General features: G+C 52.0%; 4 protein-coding genes across 9 annotated transcripts in view; 2 read left to right on the top strand and 2 right to left on the bottom strand.

The window, feature by feature from the left end:
• Positions 1 to 698, bottom strand: part of CCDC13 (coiled-coil domain containing 13) — a 35,578-nt gene extending 34,880 nt beyond the window's left edge. For 2 of the 4 annotated variants that reach the window (XM_086742262.1, XM_086742259.1), the window contains exon 1: positions 592 to 678. The gene's annotated coding sequence lies outside the window, so the exon portion shown is untranslated. Of the gene's footprint in view, positions 1 to 416 lie in introns of all 4 variants that reach the window. The other 2 variants (XM_086742261.1, XM_086742260.1) reach the window with 2 other exon arrangements.
• Positions 699 to 1,228: 530 nt separating this feature from the next.
• HIGD1A (HIG1 hypoxia inducible domain family member 1A) lies at positions 1,229 to 6,780 on the bottom strand. 2 transcript variants are annotated; one of them, XM_086741937.1, is made up of 4 exons: positions 6,730 to 6,780; positions 4,802 to 4,909; positions 3,089 to 3,223; positions 1,229 to 2,403 (listed from the first exon to the last, which is right to left on the bottom strand). In XM_086741937.1, the coding sequence occupies exons 2-4, from the start codon at positions 4,902 to 4,904 to the stop codon at positions 2,354 to 2,356; spliced, it is 288 nt and encodes a 95-aa protein (XP_086598063.1). In that variant the 5' UTR covers positions 4,905 to 4,909; positions 6,730 to 6,780; the 3' UTR covers positions 1,229 to 2,353. The 2 variants fall into 2 exon arrangements, with proteins under 2 accessions (XP_086598063.1, XP_086598064.1); XM_086741938.1 differs by lacking the exon at positions 6,730 to 6,780 and adding an exon at positions 6,642 to 6,664.
• A 3,207-nt stretch (positions 6,781 to 9,987) lies between these two features.
• On the top strand, positions 9,988 to 14,184 carry ACKR2 (atypical chemokine receptor 2). Of its 2 annotated transcripts, none has more exons than XM_086742162.1 (2): positions 9,988 to 10,139; positions 11,628 to 14,184. In XM_086742162.1, the coding sequence occupies exon 2, from the start codon at positions 11,653 to 11,655 to the stop codon at positions 12,736 to 12,738; it is 1,086 nt and encodes a 361-aa protein (XP_086598288.1). In that variant the 5' UTR covers positions 9,988 to 10,139; positions 11,628 to 11,652; the 3' UTR covers positions 12,739 to 14,184. The 2 variants fall into 2 exon arrangements, with proteins under 2 accessions (XP_086598288.1, XP_010118979.2); XM_010120677.2 differs by having other exon boundaries at positions 11,624 to 14,184.
• Positions 14,185 to 15,973: 1,789 nt separating this feature from the next.
• CYP8B1 (cytochrome P450 family 8 subfamily B member 1) lies at positions 15,974 to 17,609 on the top strand. Its single transcript, XM_010117342.2, has one exon. The coding sequence runs from the start codon at positions 16,002 to 16,004 to the stop codon at positions 17,532 to 17,534; it is 1,533 nt and encodes a 510-aa protein (XP_010115644.2). The 5' UTR covers positions 15,974 to 16,001; the 3' UTR covers positions 17,535 to 17,609.
• Positions 17,610 to 18,076: the final 467 nt, after the last annotated feature.

Here is an 18,076-nt window from a genome sequence, read left to right as displayed (position 1 = left end):
TTAGTATGACTAAAGGCAATCAGTTTTCTGATGTATTCCAGCCTCCTGTCCTTCTGTTTGACATTGACTGTCAGCAAAAAAAAAAAACCTAGTGCACCTTTGGTCTAGGAAAAATAATCAATAAAAACTCTCAAAGGCACACCCTGCACTGAGTAATGAACGCAGGCCCTTTCTCACACTGAGGCAGCAATCATCCTGATAAATTGCCAAAATACACGCTATGGCCCTGTGTGCCTGCAGGTACCGCGTGGGTAGAGAGCACGGTAAGCAGCTTTGCCTCCGGACATCGTGAGCGTGGACAAGGTGCATTAAGGATTGACAAGTGCAAAGGGCAGAGGCCGGCGCCTCCACACAGCCCCCAGGCCTCGTGGGTAATGAGTGGTGGCCTGGGGTCCACCTTTAGCCCTCCAGCCTACCTGGATACCGACCCCAAACTCGGCACAGAGGGATCTGCCTCAGAGCTGCTGCGAGGGGAGCGGGGCTCCTTCTCTTCCCCGCCCAAAGGCCGCCTTGGCCTGCGGCCTGACAGGTCCGTTTTGCCTCCCTCAGCCCCGGGCCGGCGGCCCGCGCCTCCCTCACCCCTCTGCCTACCGAAACCGCCTTCCCCGGCCCCGAGGGCAGCGGGACGGTGCCCCCCCGGCCGCCCTCTCGCCTCGGCGGGGCCGGGCTCGGCCGCTCAGGCTCCAGCTCCCGCTGCCGGCCGCAGCCCCACGCGGTTCCCATAGCAACGGCGCCCCGGCGCCAAGGGCAGGGGAAGGGCAGGGCGGCGCATGCGCCGTGCGCGGATCGTCGCCGCCGGAGGGGCGGGGCTCGCGCCCTTGCCCTCAGCCCGGGCGCCATGACAGTTCTGCTCGGAGGCCCCCTCCCCGGTCGCAGGGGGACTCCCTTTCCCGCAGAGAGCCCGGCCCCTCGGGGTTACGGCGGTGACGGGAAAGGACCTGCTCCTTTCCGCGCCACAGGCTTGGGGGAAAGAGGGCAGTTACAAGAAAAAAAAAAAAGCTCTGCGCAATGGAGGGGGGCCTCACTCCCCGCCCAGCTCCGGCCGGTGAGGGAGACCTGCGAGAGCAAGCGGTGACGGACAGCAGGGCTGTACCGGCTGGGAATGCCCTTTCCAGCAGCATTGCACCCTCTCAGGTGATTTTTATTCATGGATATAAGCTCACCCCATCCCTCTGCAAGAGGACACGTGCAGGGGGGAGCCCCCCCTAACAAATCTATAGCCAAACACTTGTTATCGCCAGTGCTCACACATTTATTCGTATTTCATCTCCCACTGGTCTGTACAGCGTCACAGACAGAACTGCAGTATGTACCTTGCGGTATTTGTCACAAGGAGACATCACACTTGTCACCATGGAATGTAAGCTAATAGGAGAAAAATCAGGTTTTTACAAATCAGCTTTAACAACACATTTATTTTTGTGACTGCTGTCGGAGATACAAGGGGTTCGAGTGTAAACAGTGGCAATTAAAAAGGCTTTTAACGCCTCATTGAGGATGATGGGGCCTTTTCCGAATTAAATGTTTGAATTTCTGTAGGGAATGATACTGCAGAGATGGGAGCTAGATCACATACTTTAACTAAAAGCATTGGAACACCAAATCAAGGTTTTGATTTTCACAATATGTATTTTAAATGTTACATTTAAATGTTATTCAGAAGAACACTGTAAATAAAGTTACAAAATATAGTAATCTAAGTCTTAAAATCTATAGTAAAAATAGGGAGCCTGTGTCTTCATTAACAATGAATAAATATAACATTTAAATAGCTGCAACATACCAAATACTTATCTCGTGCCTTAAATAATAAAAAAAAATAGATGTTTATATCTCTCTCAATATTTTAGAAGTAATTTAGTGCTACTGGAAGCTTCTAAATTACAAAGCTGGAGGCTGACAAATATACAGGATAGAAAATGACGGCAAAGCATTCACGGCACTATCGTACAGACCCGGTCTCCACATTCTGCCGGAGGCCTGACAGAGGCTAGCTGAGAATTTGTAGGTTTGGGCAAGGGCAGCAAAACAGAATCAGCAAATTTAAGACTGAGTTGACAGTCGAGGGGAAGGTAAAGGGATTGTACTGTACTATATCCCCTAAAAACTGGGATATGGTAGCATCAATCAGAAAGAACCACACTGTGATACCCGCTCCCCCTGTGCGCAATCATTTAGGCTGCCAGCTTCAAGACAGTGTACCATACACAAAATATAGGGCAATTCTCTAATACCATGTGTTTTGGGGTTTTTGTTTTTTTTTTTTTTTTCCCTCAAGAACCCCTCGATATGAGGTTTGGAGCTGTAGTACACAGGCCACCACCAGGAGAGAGAGATTTCGGTCATCTTCCTGTTACTCCTTGGGCTTCACCACGTACTCCCGCAGCATCGAATACAGCACGCCTACGAGAGAGAAATACAAGCACAATTAGAAAGGAAACAGTAGGTTTCAAAATCTGAAGAGTAAGATACATTCTCCGCCACAGAAATGCTGTTTTCCTTCCTCTTCTGCAGTATTTTTTTTTTTAACAGCAGTGATGAACACTACAAAATTCTTCATACACAGAAGAAGCGGATAGGAAAACATACTGTACATGAAAATGCAGGTCCCCAGCTGCAATACTTGGAGACCTGGGATGTACAAATCAGTACATTTAGGGACACAATTCCAGTCCTGAAAAAAAAATATATAAAATATGTAATCCCCCAGTCTACGCAAGCTGATTTTTCACTGCATTAAAGTCAGAAACAGCAACATATTTACACGGGGAAAATAGCAATGTCAGGTAATTTTTGTTTTCTCTGCCTCTGATTTCAATCTGTAGAACCTCACTAAACCTGTCTAAAAGTAGTCAAAGCTCCTACTGTCAAAGTTGGTGCAGTTTAATTTTGGATGTGAACTTAAACGTCACCTTACTCTAGAAAGGCTGAGCAAACAGCGACGAGCATAAACATCCTGAAATATCACGGCCCGGCCGCTTCCACCCCGAGGATATTCCATGCCCGCTCTGTTATCCGCCGGGAGAAGAGACGCCAGAGGTTTGCTGTGGTTCCCCGGTGCGGAGGACAGCCTCTGCTGGGTACGTACCACACGTTATGGCTCCCACGACGAAGCCCTGGGCTGCCACGCGCATGTGAATGAGGTGAAGGGACATTTTCATGTCGCCTCTGTGCTTCAGTTTGTACAGCCCGTAGCCGACCACCATGGCGAAGCCAGCCATCCCTGCAAGGCAAGGCAAGGTGAGCATCCTTGTGAGTCGAGATCCAAGTCACTGAGAGCTGGGAAGTGACCCACCTAAACAAAATATCCTGGGAATAATCAAGTTTTGATCTAATCGCTCTGGTTTTGTGTCAGTGGCCAATCCTGGCCTGTCTACTGGTTTCACTCCAGTTCCATCTCATTCAATGCACAAGTCAGCGCAGAGAAGAGCGAGAGATTTCCACATCAGTAACTCAAGGTGTCACAGCTTCTTGGGTGTTTTTCAGGTGGCACACCTGCTTCCACCCTCTTTCCTAGACAGAAGCTCCCGCCTCAAGAACAGCGCTCGGCTGCAGCTGGGACGCCCGGCACGTGGACGCAACCGGCCTGCCGAGGTTGCTATTTTGGGCGTTTGTCACATTTGGCCGGCTTTCACTGGGACGGGACAAGTCGTGTTACCCGTGCTGTGGGGGGAGAGAGGTTCAGCAAGGTCTCTTTCCCGGGGCTAGAGGTCACGTTTAGTCCTCTGACAGACCAAACGCAGCCCCAGCCTGTGAACGCTGAAGCTCTCAGAGAATACAGGGCAGCAATGCACAAGACTGCCCAATTCCGCCCACACTTTGGAGGATGCGTTACACGGTTCAAGGGACGCTGCCAAGTTTTAAGAAGCGTTGTGTGTATTTTACTGCCGAGACACCAGACAGCTCAGCACCCTCCACTGGTGCATGATCCACCTGGTAGCTTCATTAAATACCAATTAAAAGTTGTGGGACCTTCAAACTAGCTCTGAAACAGGCTGAAGGCAAGTTCTCCTAATCTGCTTGGGAGCCCCCCCGAACTTTGCGGAGTCCGTAGTACGCTCCAGCAAGCCGGAGAGCAAAGTCCTGCGACCACAGAAACCAGGGACAGATATCTGTTGGCAAACGCTCGGAACAGGTCACCTCAAGTGACCCCACTGCTCTCCATTTGAGGCAGCTGGAAATGAGAACGTGTCTCACGTCAGAGGAAAGCTCTTGGGACGAACGCGAGCGATCCTCTCTCCCTCAGAGGCTTTTTTGGAGTCTTGGCAGAGAGGCTGAGAACTTTTATCAACCTGGAGTACTCAAAACCTGCTAAGCAAATGCATTTTGCAGCAGAGAAGGGTGAGGTGTTTAGCTTTGGGGCCGCACTTGAGGTATTTCTGTTTTGTTAGCTTTAAAGTCACTCCGTGGTGGTCACGTAGGTCCCAGTAACCGTCCTCCAGAACGGCCGCAAAGCACACACCTCGCCACCTAACAAGATCACCTGAACATGTCTTTTTTTAAGCTGGCCTAAACAGTCTTTCAGGGTTTGTTGCTTTTCTCTTTTTATTTTGGCAATCGGAGGTTCTGCGTTTTCTATTTCAGATCACAGGCCTCATTAATTTCCCCGTTTCTCGCAGAACAAATACCGTTCCAAGCAGGAGGAGAACCGCTGTCGCCGTACAGAAAACCTGCACGAGGAAATCATTTCAAAATTGCTTCCCGTTCACGGGAAACCGCTGAGCGGTGACAGTGTTTACCATATGGATTGCCCACGTAGAGAACGAACTCTGCAGCCGCATTTCTTCATCTTTACACTTACCAATGGGTACAAATGGAGTCTCTTTAAATTTTCTCAACAGCTTCGATGTCTGGCTCGTGTCAGTCTCATACTCGGAGAAAACTGATTCCTGACCGGATGACATGGTGGCTGTGAAAGCAAAGAATCTCTCTTCAGGTTTTAGCAACAGCGAGTTAAGGGAGCTTCTAGAAAAAGGAAAATCCCTTGCATATTCCACCAGACACAAACGTCCACGCAGTGAGGTACAAGCACAAGAGCTAGGCTGGAGCCGATGAGCTGCATACAGATTTAAATCACGTGAAGTCTTGGGAAGCAAGATCATTGCATACTGGAACAGGTGAGGACAGGAGGAAAGAGAAAAGTAGCAAAGCAGATTTCCGCCACCCTGTTTCACACCACTACAGCTCCCCGCGGCCCCCTGCACGCTCACAGGCAGCGAAAAGCCACTGAAAGCTTTGGTCGCTGCCTGCGTTTCCTTTTAGGATTTCCATCCTCCGCAATACCGCTCTGCTTTCACAGGCTGTGCCTTCAGAGCTGCTCCGACCTCAGAAAAGTTCACTCCTCCCCTTTCGCTCCCTGCCAAGAACAACGACCAAAGCGCTCCGGGTGGGAAGCGCGAGCCGCTGCGGAAGGTCAGCCCTGCCTGGCAGTTTGTCAGTCGCTACTACGGCCTAACCCAGCTCCTTCAGCGCTTCAACAGCCTTTCAAACTCGCGCCGGAGCGCAACAGAACGTAAAATGGCAGCTGGTGAGGAGCCAGAGCAAGCCTTGAAGGCCTGTGGGGACACATCAGGAAGATGAGCCGTTTCCACAGTGGCACGGGTGATTTCTCACCTGCCCCCAAGGAAAAAAAAAAATAGAAAAGCAGCAGCGGCTATGGAGACAGCTCTGCTCACTGAGCCATCACCACCCCAGCAGCAAGACCGTCCACCAAAACTCGCCAGCTTGTCGTGCGGTCCCTGTCACAGACTACATCAAGACCTGTTCCTTCCCCAGGCATCATTCTTCAATTAGTGGCTATTTCCACCGGCACAATTAGCTCAGCAACATCCCAGAGGTCTCCCCTAGAAAAAAAACCTCTGCCGGCATCATTCCGGGTTCGCCATCAACCCTCTCAGCAGCGAAGTACGGCTCGGCCTCACGCGGAGGTACTTCCAGCTCTTGAAATGAGCCAAGAGGAATTTAATTTAAGCACGGCTAGTAAACACACCCAGCAGATACGTTCCAAACGTGGTGCTCCCTGGCTACGCAGCTTTTTGCGCGCGGTCATTCAGAGAGGGGGAAACGCGAGAGCAGCCCGTCAGTCGGGAGAGGCGGAGGCGGCCAGAGGCGAGATTTACACCCGGGAGGTGATCAACCGGTCCGCTGTCAGGGGTTCCTGCGGCCTTCGGCTCACGCAGAGGCCGGCGTGGGCACGGGGCTGAGGAAGCCGGGGGGAAACGCACGACCCGGCCGCCCTGACCTTGCCGTCACCTGCGGCAGGGAGGCGCGGGGCCCTTGCGCGGCCACCCAACGCGGGACACCTCCGACACGGGTGGGGGAAGACACGCGGGAAAGGGAAAGAACCGGCAAGGGGGCGGCCCTGGGCACCGCCACGTTGTCCTCCCCCTGCCCGGACCCACACCGGGCCCCTTGCCCTACCCCTGGCCCAGGTCCCCGCACCGGGCCCCTGCCCTACTCCGGCCCCAGGTCCCCGCACCCCGCACCGGGCCCCTGCCCTACTCCAGGCCCAGGCGACTGCACCCACACAGGGCCTCTGCCCCTAAATCTTCCCCTTGTGCCGCCGCCGCCTCCTTCGGGTCTCTCCCCGCCCCAGCTCTCGCCTCGGCTCGGCTCCCGGATGCCCCGGCCCGAGCTCTCGCCTCGGCTCCCGGATGCCCCGGCCCCGGCCCCGGCCCCGGCCCCGGCCCCGGCCCCGGCCCCGGCCCCGGCCCCGGCCCCGGCCCTCACCACGCCGCCGCTTCCCCTTCTCGGATCCCGATACCGGCCGGCTTCTGCCCGCGCTTGGCCCCGCCCCCCGACTTTTATTGGTCGGCTTCGCCCCGCCCCCTCCGCCATAGGCGCCCTCTGGCCCACCCGAGAACCACAACTCCCAGCGTGCCGCGCGGCAGCCCGCCCCCGCCGCCAGGCCAATCCAAAGCGCCGTGGGCGACGCCGCTTCCTTATACGGGCGGGGAGGCGGGGCAGGCTGTGACGTCAGCGCCGGAGGCGATCGGGGGGTGCTCCGCATTGCGGCGGGCGCGGAATGCTGGGGAGAGGCGCCGCCTGGTGCGCCGCTAGGGGGCGCTGCGGGGCGAGGCCTTCTGCCCCAAACCGGTGGCGTTTGCCCGCGGCGGAGCGCGGCCGGGGCAGGGACAGGGACGGGGACAGGGACAGGGACAGGGACAGGGACAGCTCGGCTTTGACCAACGGTTGGAGGCCTCGGGTTGAACTTGGTGATTCGTTTCACCCCCCTCAAAAGTGGGAAAGTGGGGTTCAGGCCGTCGTTCGCAGGGGGGAGGAGCAGGCCGCAGCTCTTTCCGCAGCTTGGCGGCTTTTCGCTTGAAAAACTTCGTGTCTCGGTGTAAATCCACACTTGGATTTCAGGTGGAAGCTCCTTAGCAGGGGGCAAAGGCAGAGCCCGGCTTTCCCTCCACCTGATTTTATTTTTCCTGCTGGTGAATTGTCTCGTTGACTGTTTTTCCCTGAATTCCAGCTTTCAGGCCCAGCTCGAGTTGCCCCCACTCTGCGCTGGGCAGTGGATCCTGAAGCCTGAAAATTCATAGAATCACAGAGTGGTTTGGGTTGGAAGGGACCTTCGAAGGCCACCCAGTCCAACCCCCCTGCAAGGAGCAGGGACATCTCCAACCAGATCAGGTTGCTCAGAGCCCCGTCCAGCCTGGCCTGGAATGTTTCCAGGGATGGGGCATCCACCACCTCTCTGGGCAACCTGGGACACTGCTCCACCACTCTCAGTGTAAAAAAATTGCTCCAGACTTTAAGCAAACCAGACTCTGGAGCAGGAATCAAAATCCTCTAGGATCCTGAAGATGCCTAAAATCCTCCCTTAAACCCCCGGGCCCGCTTGTTGAAGCGAAACAGCAAACAGAAATCCTTTTGTCCAAACACCCTGGCTGGTTTTGCAGCGCTCCGGTGCGGTGTTCGTGACTCCCCCATCTCCCAGCACGGCGGGGGGGGACACGGAGCTGCTGCTCCTGCAGAGCCGCTCTGCCGCTGACGCGCGGCATTTTCGGCAGCGTAAAGGAAAGTGGCTCAGATAACCCTTTGCTAGTGCCACTGCGTCTCTCAAAATGTGCTTCCCGTTACCTGTAATCTGGTTACTTTAATTGCCAAAGCCACTGGGGCTCTGCAGAGTCTGAAAGGAAAAAAAAAAAAAAATGATGCAATTACCAGCTCCCAAATTGAGTTAAAATCTTGTAATAAATTACGGTGAAGGCTACTTTCTCCAGTGACTCTCAGAGGCACATTTAATTCCTTGCAGCTCCCAGCGATATGTGCTTCAGGGGAGAAACTCAATTAAAATCGTAAACTTATTTCATTTTAATTGCTGGGCTAATGAAACTGCTATCACCTGTAGCGTCCCCGTGTCTGTCTGGCGCCTTGCCTTTGCGAGCGGTTTCTTTCTCTCTGCTAATCTATATGTTGCCCGTATATATTTATTATAGGGTGTCTTTAAAATGCAGGCGCAGGTGTACAGCACCTGAGGGTGGCAAGCGTGGAAATGAATAAAAATGACGTACTTCTCCCTGCGAATCGACCCACCACGGGGCAGGTTGGATGCAGAGCTGTGCCCGTCGCTGCTGTTCTGATCTCCTGTTTTTACCAGGGCGGTTTGGGGTTTATAAAACGCACCAGGGTTGGCACAGGGGATGGCTTTGGCACGCTCGTGGTGTTCCCCGTGGCCCCGTTTGGTGGTGAGATGAAGAAAACGAGCGGGAGGGTGACCACTCACTGACGGTCGTCCTCCAAAACCTCTCCAATAAAGCACTTTGACAGGCGAGCGAAGCGTTGTGCCGTGAAGCTGTCCCCAAAACATCCCTGTGGAGGTACCAGGAGCCTGGCAAGCCTGGCACAGCTCTGCTGTCATCGATCTCCGCACATTCAGCTGTACCAATAAGCTCCTTATTCTGGTACCACTTGCAAGGCTCTGCTGCTGCCTGCAAAGACACATGATTGTCCCCACGGAGCTCGCGTTCCTGCCGGTAGCTGTTTCTGCTCTTTTAGGGGATGAGGATCCTGCAGCATCCATGTAGCACTTGGCTTATTCAGATTTCCTGGGGAAAAAAAAAAAAAAAAAAAGAAGGCTGATTTCTACACCAGCGTCTCAGCCCTGGGAGCCTCTCAGTGCAGAGATCAAGCAGGGCCAGTTCTGCCTGGGGGAAGGTGGGAGGTGGGCAGGGTGGATGTGCACATCCTGGGCTGCATCCCCTGCAGCATGGGCAGCAGGGCGAGGGAGGGGATTCTGCCCCTCTGCCCCACTCTCATGAGACCCCACCTGCAGCGCTGCGTCCGGTTCTGGAGTTTCCAACATCAGAGGGATGTGGACCAGCTGGAGCGAGTCCAGAGGAGGCCACGAAGATGATCAGAGGGCTGGAGCAGCTCTGCTGTGAGGCCAGGCTGAGAGAGCTGGGGCTGTTCAGCCTGGAGAAGAGGAGGCTCCGGGGAGACCTGAGAGCGGCTCCCGGTGCCTAAAGGGGGCTGCGGGAAAGGTGGGGAGAGACTCTTCAGCAGGGCCTGCTGTGACAGGATGAGGGGTAATGGTTTTAAAATAGAAGGAGGTAGATTCAGGTTAGACATTAGGAAAAAATTTTACACTGAGGGTGGTGAAGCACTGGCCCAGGTTGCCCAGAGAGGCGGTGGATGCCCCATCCCTGGAAATGTTCAAGGCCAGGCTGGACGGGGCTCTGAGCAACCTGATCTGGTTGGAGATGTCCCTGCTCCTTGCAGGGGGGTTGGACTGGATGACCCTTGAGGGTCCCTTTCAACCCAAACCCTTCTGTGATTCTATGAAAACCCAACTCTGGGTGCAGGCTCCAGTTGTAGATATTGTGGAGAGAGCCATGTGCTCGGACGCAGCGCAGAGATGATTTCTCCCGTGCTACCATCCGCTGGTCAACACCAGGAAAGAAAACCAGGGAGGTCACACTGAGCTCACATCCTGCCCATCCCCTTACACAACTGAAAGAGGTTACTGACAGCCTGATTCAGGCCGCTGGTGGTATGAGAGCTGCACGCACTGGAGAAGAATCTCTTCCAAGTGCATTTTCTGCTTCTTGCTCGCAAACGAAGCTGCACAAGAAACCCGGAGAGGTTCTCTTTTCTTCTTGAAAGTTGGCCAGCTCATAAGCACCGGTGCTTCGGTGAGTTTGGGATTAATTTCTGAGCTCAGCCTATGTTGCATTCATCAGTTCTCCGTTACGAGCCACGGGATGGGAATGTCAGTGTCAGCGTGATACAGAGCGGGGAAAATGTGCCAGAGGGAGAAAAGGCATCTCAGCGGCCTGGAAGAGAGGCAGAAATGGAAATTTTGGGGATTGCTTGCCTTGATGGGGTGCAGAGGGGGTGTGTGGGGGAAGATGTTTAGGAATGTTTACTGGGTGTTGCTGCAGTCAGAAGGGTGGGCGGCTTTGGTTTCCTCTCAAAGGCGCGTGCCGTCAGAACTGTCTATGGCTAAGGATGGATTTCCTCCAAAATAGGAAACAGAAGGGGAACGAAAAGCTCGTTCCCAGGAAAGTGTTTTCCTGGCACTCCCCCACGGCAGGTATCTGCTCTCCAGCAGTACGTTGCCCAGTTTGAGTGTCTTTTGGAAGACGAAACCCTTGAAATGTTCTTGTGGTGGGGGGCAGTTTCTGAAAATCAAACTCCAAAAATAGGAAGCTCTCCAAGTCAGTCATTTCCTGTAATCAGGGCTGCAGCTGTCTAAACACTGACACGAGACTGCAGTCTTGGGGGAGCGGCCGACCGCATGGACCTCACCCTCCTCCGTCACCAGGATTTCAACCCGTGCCTCATCTCACACAGGATCGATTCCAGCAACATCCTTCCAGCTAAATCTCTGCCTCCAACCTTGATTCAGGAGCTGATTCTGGTGCCTCCATATCCTTACCTTGGATGAGGCTTTGAGCAGCCTGATCTAGTGGAAAGTATCCTTGCCTGTGGCAGAGGAGTTGGAGCTGGATGATCTTTAAAGTCCTTTCCAACCCAAACCCTTCTATGATTTTACAATTCTATAATTCTACTCTTCTATATTTTCCACTTACTGATACCTTTTACGAGAATCCGTGGCTTGGTGTCCTACAGTTGGCAAGCAGAAGGGTCAGTGTCCTACCAGGACCAGTGAGATGTTCAGCATTTCACCTCTGGCAGCAGACCCACCAGCGTAAAGGTGGTAGTAGAAATTGAAAAATGAGATACTGCTTTTCTCAGTAGTGACACGGGTGAATCTAAAGCAGCTCCCGGTGAGGTGTGGTGTTGGATTTCCCGTATTTTAAAGCAGAAACTTCCTCAAAAGCTTGCACTGGTGTCAGGAGGAAGTGGTGAGTTATGTCAGAGGAGACCATGCTCATTTACTTTCAAGATTTAATGTGTCGGAGTAAGGAAACCAGAATTATTTTATTCATATGTATGTGTAGACATATGCAGGCAAAGGCCAAGGAGTGATGCAGGCAAAGGCCAAGGAGTGCAGGACACAAAATACTTATCAGAATCAGAACTTACCACGCTTACCAGGTGGCAGAAATTTAAACGTGTGAACTAAAGGAAAACCCTCCGTGATGTGATGTTTGCCTTTTCCATGTGGACTGGAACAACATTCCAATCGCCTTCACTTGTTTTTTTCTCCTAGACAGCCACTTGTCAAACGCAACTTCGAAGATGGCAACAGCAACCGCTGCCACCTCGCTGGATGCTGCCAATTCGAGCGACTACCCGTATGAGTACTTGGACGAGGAGGAATACCTGCAGTATGGCCTCTGCACGAAAGAAGAGGTGCTGTCCTTCAGCAGAGTGTTTTTGCCGTGCTTTTACACCGTGATCTTCCTGGTTGGATTGGTTGGGAATGTCCTCCTGTTTATTGTCCTCATTATGTACATCAAGAAGAAAAAGAAGATGACCGAGATGTATCTGCTGAACCTGGTGGTTTCAGACTTCTTCTTGCTACTCACTCTTCCTTTTTGGGCTCTGTACATTTCTCAGTGGGTGACCTGGGACATATTGTGTCCGATCTTAAATGCCATGTACACTGTGAATTTCTACAGTGGTGTCTTTTTTGTGAGCTGCATGAGCCTGGACATGTATCTGCAGATAGTTCATGCTTGCTCTCCTTGCAGGTCCATGACATGGAGGAGGTCTGTCCTCATCTTATTGGTGGTATGGGTCCTTTCCATACTTCTCTCCATTCCTGATGGCCTCTTCACCAGCACAAGGCAAATCCACAACAAGCCTGTCATATGCACCCAAGATTATGGCCAGAAGCACTTACTTTGGAAAGTTGTCTTTCGGGTCATGCAAAACATCCTGGGTTTCCTTTTTCCCTTCCTCTTCATGGTGTTCTGCTATTCCCGCATAGCCTGTGTCCTCACTATGTCTCAGATGCCTGGCTCAAGGAGAGCACTCTGCTTAGTCTTTACTCTGGTGGGTGTCTTCTTTGTCCTGTGGTCCCCTTACAACATTGTCCTCATCCTTCACTCTCTGCAAGATGTCGGTGTGATCAGGAGCTGCGAAAGCAGCAGGCGATTGGACTATGCCATGCAGGTCACGGAGAGTTTGTCTTTTGTCCACTGCTGTCTCAACCCCTTGCTCTATGCTTTTGTGAAGAAACGATTCAGGTTGTATTTATGGAAGATCCCTCAGGCCATTTTCAGGAGAAGCACTTTCTTTGACATGCAGCCCTCAGAGACAAGCCAGTCTCGCAGCAAATATGCAGCTGAGATAGAAATGTTGAGTATCACAAATGCGTGATAAATATTTTCGTTATTTACGTTATGCATGTGCCCTCTGTGCTGTACTTCAGTGGTCCTGGCCATGCGATAGAGCTGGTGTGAGCCCACAGCACGGCGTAACCAGATGTTTCATCCTAGCACCAGCATCGAGATGAGGATTTCCCATGTTGGGATTGGAAAAGTACACGTGGGATTTGATTCTGTTGTAACTGGAATTATTATAAAAGGGTTGTCTTGGGTTTACGCTTGTGGAAGAAGCTCCTGTCTGGAATATGTGAGGTGTTAGTGGATGAAGGAGCAGCTTATCTAGATGTTGTGCCCTTAAAAATGCAAACTAAAACTTACATAGAACTTCTCCCACAGAGATCCCAAAGGATCTGATGGAGGAGAGTGATCCAGTTATCCCTCCTGCCCATGGTGTGGGCTGGGGAATGGATTTACAGCTCTCATCCGTCAGGCCAGACACGAGTGGCCAGAAGCCCAGCCTGGGGAGTGGCTTTGCTTCTCCTGGCTTTTGCCATCTGCCAGGTAGATGTGTTCAGCCAGTCTCATCCCTTTGTCTACCAGGAGAGACAACGGGAGGAATTAGACACCTTTCAATTGGGTTGTCTGAGTGATGATGGGTTTCTCCGTTACAATGAGCCGTACCACGCTTGGGTCTGCTGAGCAGGAAATGGTGGCTTTCCAAGGGACAGATGCTTGGTTAGAGAGCAGTTCGATCAACTGATTTGATATCAGTTGGATCAGGAACAAAGTTCAAACCGGTAACAACCAGTGAGAAAGAGGAAAAGGTGGGCTCGGCAGGATGGTGGTGGAGGTATTTGCCTTTCTGAAGATCCATTTTGACCAGATAAAAAAAGTCCATGGATGCAGTCTTTTACATAAATATTGATTTTGCAGCAACGCAGAGTGAGAGCAAGCCCACGAGCAGAAGAGCGCAGACAGCTGTTAGCCAATCCTTAGTACCCAGAGCGGCTGTAAAGTTCAAGGTTATTGGTTTGCTGACCTTTACGTAAAGCTCCTATTCTCCTCAAATACTCTTGAACCTTAAATGGGCCCTTCCCAGCCTGGAAGCCTGTTAAGCATGGGAGTTGCCTAGAACTGTACAAATAAAATTAATAATTTAAGAGAAAACACTCATCACCTTTCTTTTATTACTAGACAAGGCAACTGGACTGAGAAGGAGACAACTGCACCGAGAAAGGCTTTGAGTTAATCTAGAAAGATGGATTTATTTTCACTACTGTTATTTTTCTTGCTGACGTTGCTAGCGTGTTTCCAAGATGGTAAGGCTGGGAGCTCTCCTTAAAAAAAAAAAAAATCCAGAAAAAATATTTAGCTGATACTATGATGTGGGCTTCACTCCACGGGTCAGGTCACTGGGAGAGAATGTGGAAGGGAAGAGCAGCTGGGAAGCAAAAACTAAGGTGAAGATTGTGATTCCAGACAGAGGAGGGCTCGTGGGAGCGTGCAGAACTTATGATGGGATGCTCAGGGGAAGGGCAAAGGTGGGGGAGATAGGGGAAGGGGTCTAAAAGGGGCTGGCTGTGTGTAAGCAGCGTGCTCTGCGCCTGCTCACAGCAGCCTGTCCTTATTAAACCCTTCTTCTTAACTCTCTTTCCATATGGTGTCACTGTCCTACGTGAGGGTGCCGCGAGGGCCAAGCGCCAGCAGCTGGGGCAGAGGCTGTGCAGGTCAGGGTGGCAGCGCCCGTAGTGCCGGATGGGGCACGAGTCCGCGGCGTCATCCCCGAGCTCCACCTGGGGAGCGGGGAGCAGGTGAGATCGAGAAGGAAAATGGGTAAAAACTGCCAGGTGCAGGGGTGGGAGCAGGAGGGCAGAGGGTTAGGGATGCTCCACTGGCTGGAGGGGACACAGCTGATTTGCAGCTGCCGAGCATCAGATGTTGCACGCGTTGGCTTGGAAGAAAGTGCTGTGGTCCATCTGGTCGCTGCTGCTCTCCAGCCAGGAGGTGGGCGTGGCCATTTGCAGACCCCAGACTCATCCGGTGCAAAGCAAACGCGACTCATCGAAGCCCTCGTCACTCGTGGAGGACGCAGACCTGCTTTGCTTTGCCCTCGTACGGGTTAGCAGTGCTTGCACTGTTCACTGGCAGAGCACTTGCGGGGCGCTGTGCATTGGAGAGCATCCAGATGTTGGAGACTTTTCCTTCTCTTGGCTTTTGAGACCAAGTTAGCTCAGTTGTTGTCCTGGTTTTGGCTGGGACAGAGTTAATTTTCTCCCTAGCAGCTGTATTTTGGCTTTAGTATGAAAATAATGTTACTAACACAGGGATGTTTTAGCTGTTGCTGAGCAGTCCTTACACCAAGTGAGGGACTTTTCGACTCCTCATGCCCTGCCAGCGAGAAGGCTGGAGGTACACAAGAAGACGGGAGGGCGCACAGCCATGACAGCTCACCCGAACTGGCCAAAGGGATATTCCACGCCGTATGACGTCACGCCCAGCATATAAATGGGGGAGTTGGCTGAGGGGCAGCGATAGCTGCTCAGGGACTGGCTGGGCATCGGTCGATGGGTGGTGAGCAGTTGCATCACTTGTTTTTCTTGTGTTTTATTTCTCTTTTTTTTTGGTTATTTTCTTTTTTCATTACAATTTATTATGATTGTTATTATTATTACTATTATTATTATATTTTGTTTTATTTAAGTCATTAAACTGGTTTTATCTCAACCCATGGGTTTTCTTACTTTTACCTCTCCGATTCTCTCCCCCACCTGCCCGGGGCGGGGAAGGATGAGCGAGCGGCTGTGTGGTACTTAGTTGCTGGCTGGGATTAAACCAGCCAGCTGTAACCCCCTTCCCTCAGTCCTGAGCTCGTTTCCAGTAGCCTTTCCAACATCCACCCTTCCTCTCATTTTCTTTTCAGCCTGCAGCACGTGACCACAGCCTGGTCTTAAAGGCAGAAATCACAGACTGAAATTCTCTGAGCCGGCTTTTTCAAAACCTGGGCTTCATACAGTCTAGAAAAGGAAATTTGCTTGAGCTGCTGCAGAGCATGCGCCAAGACCCATCCGCCTTACACAGCAGCCCAGTAAGTCCAACTTGATTACAACGTGCCTTTCACCTTAAAAACCTCTGTTTGTTCATCAAGGGAAAAGTACACGCCGGAGCGCTCCGCGGGGGAAAGGCAAACGTTTGCTGCCAGTGGGGACAGAGGTTGTCAGCTGTGCATCTGCATATCAGCTGCTGGATGGGAATAAGAAGAAGGTTCCTGCCCCAACGTAGCTGTAGTCCAAGCTCCTGGACGGGCGCAGAGCTCTCATGGCGCTCTGGGTGATTCTCCTCTGTACCCTGATAGCATTGCTGCTTGGCGGGCTCTACCTCCTGGGCGCATTTCGGAGACGGAGACCTGATGAGCCACCTCTGGACAAAGGTACCATTCCCTGGCTGGGTTATATGCTGGATTTCAGAAAGGACAGTTCAGAGTTTCTAAAAAGGATGCAGAGAAAACACGGGGATATCTTCACAGTGCTGATCGGAGGCTATTACTTCACCTTCGTGATGGACCCCTTCTGCTTTGGAGCTATCGTGAAGGAATCACGATCTAGACTAGACTTTAGGACTTTTGCATCTAAACTGGTCTTGCGGGTTTTTGGCTACAAGCCCATCGAAGCCAATCATAGCATAATTCATGCATCGAGCACAAAGCATCTGATGGGAGACGGACTCTCTGTCATGACACAAGCCACCATGGAGAGCTTTCAGAAGCTGATGCTTTACAACGTGAGCTCAGGAGAAGCGAAGCGAGTGTGGCGAGAGGATAGCCTCTTCCAGTACTGCTACAACATCGTCTTCAGAGCTGGGTACCTGGCTCTGTATGGCACTGAGCCACACCGAGGGGCAGCTAACAAGGAGAAAGCTAATGAGCAAGATCGCATCCACTCCAATCACGTGTTTCACGAGTTTCGGAAGTACGACCGCCTCTTCCCTCGCCTGGCCTATGCTGTGCTGCCTCCCAAGGACAAAATAGAAGCTGAACGGCTGAAGAGGCTCTTCTGGAGGATGCTGTCTGTGAAGAAATGCTGGCAGAAGGACAATATCAGTGGGTGGATAAGTGATCAAGACCAGCTTCTGGCAGAAAGTGGTGTCCCCGAGTATATGCGGGATCGTTTCATGTTTATGCTCCTCTGGGCATCCCAAGGCAATACAGGCCCAACTGCCTTCTGGCTCCTCTTTTATCTAATGAAACATCCAGAAGCCATGAAGGCTGTGAAGGATGAGGTAGATAAAGTCTCAAGGGAGAACGGCCAGGAAGTGAAGCCAGGAAGCCCACCAATTAACATCACGAGGGACATGTTAAACCAGACTCCTCTTCTGGACAGTGCTCTGGAGGAGACTCTGAGGCTGGTTGCTGCCCCGGTACTGATCAGAGCTGTCCTCCAGGACACTAGCCTTAAGACGAGCTGTGGGACAGAGTACACTCTCCGCAAAGGAGACAGGGTGGCTCTGTTCCCGCACGTCTCTGTGCAGATGAACCCAGAAATTCACCCCGAGCCTCACGAATTTAAGTACGACCGCTTCGTAAACCCAGATGGCACCAAGAAAGATTTCTACAAAAATGGGAAGAGGCTGAAATACTTCAGCATGCCTTGGGGAGCAGGAGTGTCCATCTGTCCCGGGCGCTTCTTCGCTGCCGCTGAAATTAAGCTGTTTGTGTTCTTGATGCTGAGTTATTATGACCTGGAGCTGGTCAACAGAGAAGAGGAAGTCCCAGAGATAGACGTGAGCCGCTGGGGATTTGGGACGATGCAGCCTGTTCACGACGTTCTGTTCAGATACCAGCTACGCTTTTAATTTGGGAAGCACTGGTTGCATTCTCTGTTTTGGTGATATCTGTGAAATAAATCGTGCGATCCCATGGTTATCAGATCCGTGCGGTGCCAGCACTGGTATGATCTTGTTTGCTTCACGGTTATCACGGCTTTTCTCTTTACCTCCTTCACATGTATCGCAGCTCTGCGTCTCTGGTTATCGTGGTGTTGGGTTATGTGATAAAGCTGATTCCCTGATCACATTTAAGAAAAGGAATGATCTTCCCAATCCCATTTACCACGTCAGTGAGAGGAGAAGGGAGTTGCAAACGTCAGTAAGAACCTACGGTACCATTTTCATGTATCTACGTGAGTTAGGAGCGCATGTGGTCATCTGCCTTCCAGGGCTGTGGAGGTTGTGCCTTCAAGCCCTGTGTCTTGTGTAAAGTTTCCGGGGATAAAAAAAGTTCTGTGCGTGTGTGTGTGTGTGTGTGTCTGGATTCATCCCACCAGCTGTAACACGGCTGGAGCGTGTGTACACGCGTGTGTAACACAGCTGGAGCCAGGATCCACCCCCAGTGCCAA

Source organism: Chlamydotis macqueenii, chromosome 2 (assembly GCF_036417535.1).
Source record: "Chlamydotis macqueenii isolate bChlMac1 chromosome 2, bChlMac1.mat, whole genome shotgun sequence".
Lineage (NCBI taxonomy): Eukaryota > Metazoa > Chordata > Aves > Otidiformes > Otididae > Chlamydotis > Chlamydotis macqueenii.
The sequence above is the reverse complement of the archived record's forward strand: the minus strand, read 5'-3'. Positions and strand labels throughout refer to the sequence as shown.

Coding starts and splice junctions, on each gene's coding strand:
- HIGD1A (XM_086741937.1), bottom strand. CDS start 4,904: ATGTCATCCGGTCAGGAATCAGTTTTCTCCGAGTATGAGACTGACACG. Junction 3,224..4,801: donor GACTCCATTTGTACCCATTG/GTAAGTGTAAAG, acceptor CTTGCCTTGCAG/GGATGGCTGGCTTCGCCATG. Junction 2,404..3,088: donor CGTGGGAGCCATAACGTGTG/GTACGTACCCAG, acceptor TCTCTCTCGTAG/GCGTGCTGTATTCGATGCTG.
- ACKR2 (XM_086742162.1), top strand. CDS start 11,653: ATGGCAACAGCAACCGCTGCCACCTCGCTGGATGCTGCCAATTCGAGC.
- CYP8B1 (XM_010117342.2), top strand. CDS start 16,002: ATGGCGCTCTGGGTGATTCTCCTCTGTACCCTGATAGCATTGCTGCTT.